We start from the raw sequence: 12,390 nt of genomic DNA, 5'->3' as shown, positions 1-12,390 counted from the left end.
AGGGACACCGAAATAATCTTTCCTCCCAGGGAATGGGAATACCTTAGTCCAGCCCTGTATTTGACTTACATATCATTCTTCCACAAAAACCAAAGCTGTAGGGCTCCATGTGTGGTGTGGTAACCTGCAAATTAATTGGTTATGGAAGAAATGGAAGAATTACCTCTATGATGTCTTGTAGAACACTTTAGTGTTGATACTCTCTGCAGTTGAATAACTATACAAATAGATTACATGTATTCCACTCCCTCGAAGACAAGATCAGTGATCCAATGCACCACGGAATCGGAGACGCACAGACCCCAAGCCTGACCCCAAAATACTTCGAATCACCACCCCAATCTTTGAGCAAGAGAATACAATACATCCGTATTTTAAAAACAATTTAAATGCTTTGAGACCAAATAAATACATAGTGGATCCATACTTTTAATATTTTAAAAACTAATATCAAAACATAAAGAAACATTAAAAATCCTCTAAAACATTAACAGACTAAAGAATTTTGTTACTTCCCTGAAGCAGATGGGGCTTTTCAATCAGGGTCATGATCACAGGAAAGTGAAACCGAGGGTATTGCAGGGGAATTTTATAGCATGGAGATTAGTTGCGATCCTGGTGCATGCACATGAATCTGAGATGGAATGTGGAAGAGGATTGGACTTTTGTGGTTTTTTAGGGAGCATGTAGTTTCGTTGTGGATTTGGTTATGATTTTGGTGCGTTTATATATACCTCAACCACTTCGGATGCCTTAAACTCCTAGTTGATGTTTTTCTGAGATATCTGATGAGAATATCATACTGTTCTTCCAAATACTCTGTGGTCATGTGGGATAAGCATCTGTCTTCCTGTGCATTGCTGGATAGTAATGGTACTATAACACTTCCATTTCATGATAATATACACAAATCAACAAGCCAGCAATGTGACATCCAAACACAACATCCCTCTCAAAATCAGTCAGATCAGCTCTACTATGCCATGGTGAAAAACAACTAACTTGTGGCTCATATGCTTTCTTTATATATATATATATATATATATTTTTTTTTTTATGTAAACCCCAAACATGAGGTATTATATTGTTATTTGTTATTTTTGGTTTTTAGGAGCATTAGCAACTAAGGCCATACTGCTCCGGGATATGCGGTGGTCATTCCCTGACCTTTCTGCATCCTCCGTATTTGGTGGTGACGGGCTCGAACCCCTGTCTAAAGAAGAAGCGCGTGCTACGCACTGCTGCTCCTTCCCACCTGGCTACAGAGGCGCTGAGAGGTATTAGAACCTATAGTACTTAGTACTGTGCTTGGGTGGAGGTTGAGAAGATGAAAGAAGATATTTGTTGACATTGGATTTGAACTTCTGTAGACTGTAATTATCAGGAAATACGTATAGAGGAAGGTTGTTCCAGAAAACGGCAGTTGAATGAATAAACGAGGAAGATGAAAAGTTGGTTCTGTGAGTTTGAAGTTGGACAGTAAATGGATGTTGGCTGGTGGCGGCACGTGTTTGGACTGTTTTGAAAGAGAGAGCAGGAATTATAGAAGCCAATTCAGAAGAACAGTGCCCATGGAAGTATCTGTATAAGAGGCATGCAGCAGAAACAGTCCATGAGAGAGTGAGTGGAGAGACTCTGTTAGAGATGAATCATTAATTAACCTAACTGCCCTCTTCTGAATGGAATAAAGAAGCCTGAGAGAGGTTTTGGGGCACCACCCCAGTTGTGGGAACAATATTCCATGGCAGGGCATATTTGCGATTTATACAGAGTGAGCAGATGTTTGGAAGAAAAGTAACGCAGAGAGCAAAAGAGAAAACCAAGTTTTTTTAGATGCAGAGGAAGCAATATTTGTAATGTGCTTGTGCCAAGAGAGATTAGAAGTCAGGGTAATCCCCAAAAGAGATATATCATTTTGCCTAGAAATCGAAGTGTCACTAAAGATAAGCATAGGAGCAGAAGAATCCTTTTTGCGAGATATGAGACAAGACCGAGTTTTAGAAGGGTTGAAATCAACTAAATTGTCTTTGCCCCACTGGAGAATTACCTGAAGATTGGCGTTTAAGGAATTGGTAGCAGATTTTCGAGAAATTGAAGCTGATTGAGCAGGACAAGTTTTCTCAAAATCGAAAGTGAAATGCAATGTGCTATCATCGGCAAAACTATGGATAGGATTTCCAGTCAATGGAAGAAGGTCATTAATATACAAGAGAAAAAGAGTGGGGGAAAGAACTGAACCTTGGGGAACACCGGGATTAGTAGAGAAGTTAGAAGACAGAGAGCCATCTACCATCACCCTCGATGAGCGATCAGAGAGAAAACTGGATAACCAATTACTAAAAACAGTTGGCAAACCATAAGATGGAAGCTTGTTTAGAAGACCTTCATGCCAAACACGATCGAAAGCCTTTGAGATGTCAAGAGCAACTGTTTGTGTTTCCCCAAACTTTTCCATTGAATTTGTCCATAAATGGATAACATAAGCCAGAATATCACCAGTGGATCGACACTGACGGAATCTATACTGGCGATCGTTGATCAGATGGAAGGTTTCTAGGTGGTTTAAAAGTTGGCGGTTAATTGATTTCTCCATTACTTTAGAAAGAGTAGAAGTAATTGCAATGGGACGAAAATTGGGTGGGAGGGATTTGTCACCCTTTTTAGGAACTGGCTGGATATGAGCAAATTTCCAAGCAGAAGGAAGGAAGACCTTTGGAATAAGAAAGTGAAAAAAGGCAGCAAAGAATAGGAGTAAGTTTAGGAGCACAAGTTTTTAGAACAAGTGGAGAAATACCATCAGGACCTGGAGCTTTCTTAGCATCAAGATTCATCAAAATCCTTCTGACATCCTTTTGACGGAAGACCACAGGAAGCATTGAATGGAGTGTGTTGGGAATGGTGGGAGGTGTTTTACCAAGATCATTAATACATGAGTTGGAAGAAAAATGGGATGCTAGCAGGTCAGCTTTATCCTAGGCTGAAGTGACAACATAACCATCTGGTTTGGACAGAGGTGGGAGCAGAGATGGGCAAAAGTTGCGGCCAATAGCTTTGGCAAGAGACCAGAATGCTCGGCTACCATTAGGGCAAGAAGTAAGTTTTCTACTCTTAGCCTGTTCAAACTCTAGTTTGGATTGATTAATAACTGCTTTACAATTGTTGCGAGCTTTGGTGTAGGCAGAAAATGAAACTGGAGAATTAGAAACAAGCCAATTACAATATGCAACATTCTTCTCTTGAACAGCCTTAGCACATTTATTGGAAAACCAAGGTTTAGATAAAGGACAAGATTTTAAAGTGGAGTGTGGGATAAAGGATTTCATTCCTGCAAGAATAATTTCGCTGACATGATCTGAGCAAACGTTGACAAATACTTTTGGGGAGGTAATGTAAAAAATTTAATTGGGAAATGTTTCCTCCATCAAGTTATAAAGGGAAAAAATAACCTGGAAAACATAAGGATTTTTTTCCCTTAAAACTGACTTTACTTTGGAGTTATGGATGTTAAATCACAGAAATTCCACTGTATACCTCAAAAATTCAAGAAAAAGTCCTATGCAAACATATTTCTCCTATGTGCCAAATGATGTTGGGCAGACCAGTTGATACCTTTTCCCTACACATTTTATTAGTCTGCCGTTATTAATTCTGTCATGGCCTTCAATGCAGAATCAAATAGAATCGATCCACTGATGATAACCCTGCCAAATCCTATGAAAATTCTCAGTGACATATCTGATGATCACTTCCATATTGTGTGCTACAAGACTTCAGTAATCTTAAAAAGGGGTTTTTCAAACATTTTATTTATTTTTATTTATTTAGTTTAATTTTTTGACTGTGGAGCCCTTTTAGAAATCTGAATCTAAATAAAACCTCCAGAGTGAAGGCTGCAAGTTCTAAATGAAATTGATTCCAAAAATGCTAAAATATGGTCCCTCTCACCTTGCCATTGAAATTTTAGTAACTTCACAAACAATTTTAAATATTATACAATAATATATAAGCTATCTTAAAAATGAGTAATTTGTTTTAAAATACTTTTAATCAAACATATAACTCAGAATTACTTGCAGTCTATTTTACTCTCCCGCTTAAGAAACCGGCAGTAATTTCCCATAACAGCAGATCTCAGTGACCTTGGTATCACTTTTCTATTGTCAATATGTCTTGATGAAAGTGTTTCCCATGTTCATCACTTACATCTCCAAAATTTTAGGGGTGGGGCTGGTGGGGAGGAAATTATGATGGAAATGGAGAAAATAAATTTCCCAAGACATTCTGCAGCCAGTATCTTAATAACAGTGCAGTAAAGTTAACAACAAAGATTCAAAATTATCTTCTTTCCTTCTTCCAAGAAATCCACACACAACTGCTTTAAATGATTTCCAAGCTGCTTGTTCAGTATCCCATAGTTTGTTTAAAATATACTTTCAGCCCTACTACTATTTCAAATATAAATAAATAAACTCCTGTTTGAGGAGATTATTGAGACTTTTTCTTTCAGTTTTACATCTGTTAAGCTGGGAAACACTACCCTTAGGTAGCAAAATCCACTTCCCTCTTTATCTGGAGCCGAAACAAAATTCTTCATTAATCCAAGCTTTATATGCAAGGTAGAAGGAAAACCTTTTTTTGGTTCAACCAGTGGAATACATTTAATATCACTTCTCTCTGGTCAAAATTCCTCCTTCATTTCCCACTGGTGTATAAATAATATTTTTCTGTTGCACAACTGTTCCACAAACACAGAAAAAGACAGTATTTTGTGAAACATATATGTAGACATACCTTTTAGTAACTTAACAAAGTGAGTAATCCAATTACCTTTAGATGACCACAGACATCTTGCAAGTCAAGGGATTTTATTGCACTCAGGATCCTCAATGTACTTCCTTATGTTTCTTTCATGCCAAAAGAATGAAGTAGAGGAACTGGCAGGAATGCATTTCCACTGTGCAGCAAAACTGCTTTGAAACTTAAATGTGACACATCGATAAATATACACCATTTATTAGCATTGTGTTCAATGCCCAGTTCATTTAGAAGATCACTATCTTCACAGAAACATATGTGGTCCGCCTTAATGAAATACTTTGAAAACACTGTATGTTTTCAATAACTGTAATTTTAGTTCAAGATTCAAGTAATTTCTACTATTGTAACCTAGAACAAAGGAGTTCTGCTCGCTCTTTAAATACATTTAAATCAAGAAATTTGCAATTTATCACAATTAAAAAACACTAAAACAACCTTTAAACAATCACACACTTCACTAAAAAGAATGTTACTTTAAATTTCCAATTTTTATGATAAAAAGTAAATATTGGTAACAAACTGCAGAAAAAAAAAAATTATAATATGGAATAGCATACCCTATTTTCAGAATAGATAACCTGAGCTATGCTCATCTGCTTTGGTTCCACAGGAATACTATCTTGGGCATCTCTTTTCATATCAGGAGGTTTATTGGCTTCAGCTTCAAGATCTTGCTGTAAATTAAGTTCACAATTAGGAACAATACTTTAATCTACTGACAATGTCTTAAAAAATGACTGAAATTTTTAGTTGGATAAATTGTATATGTTAGAAAATAAAAAAATATTTTATAAAAAAATTAATGAAATTATTTTAAATAAATATATTTTAAAAAGTTATAAATTCATTGATAGAAATTAAGAATATTATTAAGAAGAAATACATTGTGAACAGAGTTTTTGCACAGCAGTTAGACTACAACTTGTCTGAATATTATGAGTTGAATATTTCTACATCTGAAAATTCAATGAAAGCCCACTTGACTTAAAATAAAATTCTCTACGCAGATTTAAATCTTGTATTGAACCAGGGAATTTTCTAGAGATTTGATTCTTTTTACTCTATCATGGGATTAAGTCTCTTACAGTCTCTTCCATTTTCTGACTCTCAGACATTCAGTATCTGCTACAGGCTTTCTTACTGATGCTTTCATGGGCACTATTCCTTTGAATTGGCACATGTAACTTCCCGACTCTCTTCTAAATCACTTCAAATATGTGCTGCAGCCAGCCAATATCTACTCACTATCCAATTTCAATCAGAGAAGCTACTTTTCCTCTTTCTCATTTATCATTTCTACTTCTGCTTTCTAGACCAACCTTCTTTCCAAAGAAGGTTGGTCTAGAAAGCAGAAGTAGAAATGAACAGGCTACGCCAACCCAAATCGTTCTGCGGACCATCTTGACGAACTACAATTTTTCGCAGGCCACACATAAAATAAAAATCTTTTAAAAATAAAAAAATCAAATGTCATAAAAATTTATTTTATTCATTCATTTTTATTATACATTTACATCAATGAGATATTTGCTTTTCTTTGAGATCACTCAATTTTTTTAAAAATCTACTTCAATATTGGTATTTGCACATCTTAATTGATTTTCCAGATAAATAAAAAAAAATCTGTTATTGAAGCTCGAAATTTACTTTTAATAAATTTCATTTTTGAAAAGAAAGTTTCACAATCGTAAGAGGATCCGAAAGTGCTCACAATTTATTGTGTGAAAAATCTTAATTTGGGATACTTTTCCACTGTCACATACATGTTGTAAAAGTTGATTTTTTTTTAATGTCATGGCATGAATGTGTTTTAATTCATTGTTGCACTGTAAATCAATTACTTCCATCTGCAGAGTTTCTGGATTGAAGAAGGGAAAGAGTGTGGGGATTAGGGAAAGTACAGCTGGTTTAGTATTATATTTCTCAATATTTATCGTGCCAAGTGCAGCCAGTGAATGATTTCCCACTGATGTAGTCAGTAGCATAAAAATCATCAAGCTGGCCACAAAAAATAATGTGGCGGGACACACACACACGGCCTGTGGGTTGGCCAGATGTGGCCCGCAGGTGTTCAGATATGCTCTGGCATTCATGGTGCCCTCCAATAGGATTATCATGATAAAGGATATGCCACAATAAACACGATACCCATATTACACCTCTTCAAGCAGCTTTTACTGTCAGTACATAACTAGAAAAGCATAAACTGAAACTTATAAGCTTTATCTGGCTTAGCTCCTCCCAACTCTTATGTGAATCCCTTGCATTCCTGGCACTAATCCAGCCATATTTTCCAGCTGGTGTTCAAAATCTGTGATTTCAGTGAAAGTCACCTACTCCTATGTGTACTATTTATGGGAGTTCATGTGGTGCAGGTGCTGGTGTCTCATGATGTTCCAATGTTAAATGCACATATCAAGCACTCTGCTACATCACCTTAAACTTTCAACTGCTGCTGCACCTGCTCAGATGTTTTCCAGATATTTCACCATTCATTTAAAGACCAGTGACACTAAACATTAACCACTGCACATAGCCAACTTTTCTGTTATAGTACCAGCTTTTCTGTTAAATATACATTGACAATTATACCTCTTTAGAAGTGTGTATGATTCTTTACATTCCTCACTGCTGGCGAATGATTTAGGTACTAATGGGTTACATGGATTCAGAGCACTTTCTTACATATGTCATACACTGCGTGAATTCTTTAATTTACATACATTTGAATAGTTTTTAGATATTTTTTGCTGTTGCATACAGCTCAAACCCACATGATCCCAATAAAGTAGCCAGGCAATACAGAGGTTGAAGTAGACATATCACTTAGCATATATAGAAATATTCATTGTTATAATGAAAACTGTGTAATGGTATTCAAATAAATTGTGACAATTACATGATATCAGCATTTGAAGTTTACCAGTACTCAAGAGGGGCTATTTTGCAAAGGAAGAGTGCATGCATTCATGCACATGGGAGTCAGCATTAGCATTTAGGCTATCAACTTCCACAACAAGGGATGGAAGTCTGTTCCACCAACCAACTACCCGCTGGCTAAAGGCAAATTTCCACACATCTATCCTACATCTGTCTTTCCTCAATTTGAATTTATGCCCTCTCAGGTGATTATTCTGAGCAAGAGGAAGAATCCCATCAGCATTGAGCATGCACAAACCATTCAAGGCTTTATACACCTCTATCAGATCACCTCGCCGGTGCCTAGTCTCCAGACACTATAATTTGCAAAACTTAAGCCTTTCTTCGTAAGAGCAACCCTTTGTTCCATTCACTAATCTTGTTGCCCTTCTCTGTACTCGTTCCAGCAACTCTACATCCTTCTTGAAATGAGGCCTCCAGACCTGTAATACAGTACTCAAGGTGTGGCCTTATACAAGGGAATAATCACCTCTTTATCCCTGCTAGAAAAATTCCTGTATATCATTGACAAGACACCATCAGCTACTCTTGCAAGAGCATCTGCACTGCTCAGAGAACTTCATATCTGCCTGCACAATTACCCACAGATCCTTTTCATTCTCTACCACTGTCAGTGTAGTACCACAGAGTTGATACGTTGCTCTGGTGTTGCTGTTTCCCATATGTAGTAATTTACATTTGTCAATGTTAAACTTCATTTGCCACCTCTCAGCCCATCTGCTCAACCTTTCCAGATCCTGTTGCATCAGCATAGCTTCAGTAGTGTCCCTAACAACCCTGCCAACCTTTGTATCGTGTGCAAACTTGGACATTAAGCTTGATATACCATCATCAATATTATTTATAAATACAGAAAACAATCAAGGACCCAACACTGAACCCTGAGGGACTCCGCTAATAACATTAGTCCACGATAAGCAGTGTCCATTGATTACCACTCTCTGTCTTCTCTCCCTCAACCACAAAGGTGGGATTCTTCTTCAAAGTTTTTTTGAAAGTAGTAGTAGTAGTAGTGGCATGTGATGCAAGAAAGCAAGTGTATGAGCTTATGCAGCATCAGCCAAAAAAAAAAAAAAAAATCACACCATTCCCTCCAAATGCCAGTCCAGTTCCTCCTTAAATTTATTTAACCTATCAACTTCCACAGCAACAGATGGAAGTTTGTTCCAGCAATTAACCACCCGCTGGCTAAAGGCAAATTTCCGCACATCTGTTCTACATCTGTCTTTTCTTAATTTGAATTTATGCTCCCTTAGGTTCGTAATCTGAACAAGTGGAAGGATCCTATCAGAATTCAGCGTGCTCAACCCATTCAAGGCCTTATACACCTCAATCAGATCACCGTGCAGGTGCCTAGTCTCCAGCCACTGCAATTTGCAGAACTTAAGCCTCTCTTGGTAAGAGGCTCAACTCATTCCCCTCACCAATTTTGTTGCCCTTCTCTGTACACGTTCAAGCAAATCTACATCCTTCCTAAAATGAGGCCTCCAGACCTGTACGCAGTACTCAAGGCATGGCCTGACCACTGCCTTATACAGAGGGATAATCACCTTTTCCCTACTAGCAAAATTCCTGTATATCATTGACAAGACCCCATGACCTGTACTGCCCAGAAAATTTCATATCTCACTGCAAAATTACCCCCAGGTCTTTTTTCATTCTCTACCACCTTGAGGGTAGTACCACACAGTTGGTACGTTTCTCTCGGGTTACTTCTACCCATATGCAGTACTTTGCATTTGTCAAGGTTAAACTTCAGTTGCCACTTCTTAGCCCATCTGCCCAAATTATCTAGATCCTGTTGCAGTAGCACACTGCCATTACTATCATTAACAACCCTGCCAACCTTTGTATCATCTGCAAACTTCGACATTAAGCCTGATATACCTTCATCAATATCATTGATAAATATACAAAACAACAGTGGACCTAACACCGAACCCTGTGGTACTCCACTAATAACATTAGTCCACAAAGAGCAGCACCCACTCATTACCACCCTCTGTTTTCTCCCACTTAACCATCCTTTTATCCATTGTAGCAACTTACCCTTAATACCATTCTGCTCCAATTTGTACAATAGTCTTCCATGCGCAACAGTGTCAAAAGTTTTCCTGAAATCCAAATATATGATATCAAACTTATTTTTTGCATCCAGTTCCTTTCTAACCACATCATAATAGCCTATCGAATTTGTCAGACAAGACTTTCCCTTAACAAACCCATGCTGTGTCTGAATTATTGCTGCAGTCTTGTCTAGATGATCCTGCAATGCATCTTTAACCAGTGACTCCATTATTTTACCCGGAAGAGAAGTTAAACTAACTGGTCTGTAATTACTCGTGCCACCCTTCGATCCCACTTTGTGAATTGGGGATACATTTGCACATCTCCAGTCCGTGGGGACCTCCCCTGAATCCAAGGATGCTCTCATAATTATGGCTAAGGGTTTGCTTAGTTGCTTTGCCGCCTCCTTTAATATAACTGGATAGATCCCATCCACCCCAGGTGCTTTTCTTATGTTTAACTTCAACAATTTCTCCTCCACAAGTTCTTTGCATTTGTCATAACTGCAATAACTTATGATTCACCAGAAAACTGCAATCGCTTTTAACGTATTATTTACTTTGTATAAAAAATTAAAATAACATGTTGAAAGGACAGATGAATAAGGAAGAAAGTATGTGTCGGTTTCAATGTTTAGAAAGGTATTCTGATATTGTCAAATCAAGAGCAGGAGTACTATGAAATAGTAATATCCTGTTTTTTCTTGTGTACAGATTGCCAGGTATCTTCATTCTGATCTAATCTCTGAAGTGCTTAGCAACTTCTAAGTATAGTCTCATTATCAGCATAACCTCCTGATATATCAAGGTATATGAGGCTTAATAGAAGAAGGTATATCAGGCTTAATGTCCAAGTTTGCAGACAATACAAAGGTTGGCAGGGTTGTTAATGGCAGTACACTACTGCAACAGAATCTAGAAAAGTTGAGTAGATGGGCTGAGAGTGGCAACTGAAATTTAACATTGACAAATGCAAAGCACTGCATATGGGTAGCAATAACTCAAGAGAAACATACCAACTGTGTGGTACTACACTCGGGGCAGTGGAAAATGAGAAGGACCTGGGGTAATTGTGCAGTCAGATATGAAGTTTTCTGAGCAGTGCAGACAGGTTACAAGAGTAGCATATGGTGTCTTGTCAATGATATACAGGAATTTTGCCAGTAGGGATAAGAAGGTGATTGTCCCCTTGTATAAGGCAATGGTCAGGCCATACCTTGAGTATTGTATACAGGTCGGAAGGCCTCATTTTAGGAAGGATGTAGAGCTGTTGAAACAAGCACAGAGAAGGGCAACGAGGTTGGTGAATGGAACACAGGGTTGCTTTTGGTTTGGTTTGGTTTGGTTTGGTTTTATTGGCGCATTAGCTACTAAGGCTATAATGCGCCAAGACCATGTCATTTATAAAAAAGTTTAAACTTTCAGTGACCTAATTCGTTAGGTCACTATGTCCAAAGGTATAACAAATATATAAAGGAAAAGTGTAAATGTTAAATTCGATTAAAAATATTTATTGATTTTAAAAAGCTAAAAACAGCAGACACATTGTCATTGTCGGATAAAATCTGACTGAGTGTATACGGCTCAGTCAGATGATTAAAAGCAGTAAGACGGATATTTCTAAAATCTGGACAATCAATTAAAATGTGTCTCATGGATAAAACTGTGCCACAGTTCTCGCACATAGGACAGTCATCTGCCCTCAGCAGAAAAGAATGTGTAAGATGACTGTGTCCTATGCGGAGACGAGCTAGAACAACTTCCTCCTTACGATTCCTGCACAGACTAGACTGCCACGGTTCAATTACAGGCTTTATATGATGTAATTTATTCGCAGTCTGTCTATTCCACGAATCCTGCCATTGGGAATGTAACTTTTGATGTACTATTTGCCTGTAGTCTGCATAGGGGACTAACAGGCAGCAGTTATTATTGGGAATTGCTGATTTGGCTGCGGCGTCAGCCAAATCATTTCCCCTAATCCCAATGTGGCTCGGAATCCAGCAGAAGCGGATGTCATATTCGCGTTCATGGAGAACGTGAATCTTCTGCTGAATGCTAGACAGAACTGGATGAGGATTATACCTCACAGATATTAATGCCTGTAACACACTGAGAGCGTCGGAATATAAAATGAACCGTTGGTATTGGCATTCACTAATATGATCCAAGGCTAACTCAATAGCATGCAGCTCTGCAATAAAGATACTACATTCAGAGGGAATCTGCTCCGATGTAGTGCTGTCTGTAAAGACTGCAGCAGATCCCACGTATGATTCCGACTTCGAACCGTCTGTGTAGACTGCCGTGAAGTCGGGATGTTCAGCTCAGTGTGCTGAATAAAGCTGCAGGTAGACCGATGATGGAGTGTCCGACTTCCCCCAATTTCTAAGGGACAAGTCACAAGCCGGGAAATGAGCATGCCAAGGTGGAAAGGGTTGCTTTGGTGTTTGGGCAACCTTGTCTACCTTCATATTAAGTTCTTTAAGTAGCTCTTGGAGACGAATACCAAAAGGACGATTGGCAGTCTTACGGGTGTTGTACAAATTTTCCCATCGTGGCTCAA

The 12,390-nt window shown here is 38.1% G+C and overlaps 1 protein-coding gene across 5 annotated transcripts in view; it reads right to left on the bottom strand.

The window, feature by feature from the left end:
• LOC150090205 (uncharacterized) overlaps positions 1–12,390 on the bottom strand; it is a 480,645-nt gene that overhangs the window by 154,454 nt on the left and 313,801 nt on the right. For all 5 annotated transcript variants that reach the window (XM_090389774.1, XM_090389777.1, XM_090389775.1 and 2 more), the window contains one exon: positions 5,376–5,492. In XM_090389774.1, coding sequence (XP_090245900.1) covers positions 5,376–5,492 — 117 coding nt within the window. The remainder of the gene's footprint in view (positions 1–5,375; positions 5,493–12,390) is intronic.

This window comes from Mastigoproctus giganteus, chromosome 2 (genome assembly GCF_048544385.1).
Source record: "Mastigoproctus giganteus isolate SK-2022 chromosome 2, ASM4854438v1, whole genome shotgun sequence".
NCBI classification, from domain to species: domain Eukaryota; kingdom Metazoa; phylum Arthropoda; class Arachnida; order Uropygi; family Thelyphonidae; genus Mastigoproctus; species Mastigoproctus giganteus.
This window is presented reverse-complemented; position numbering and strand designations above follow the sequence as displayed.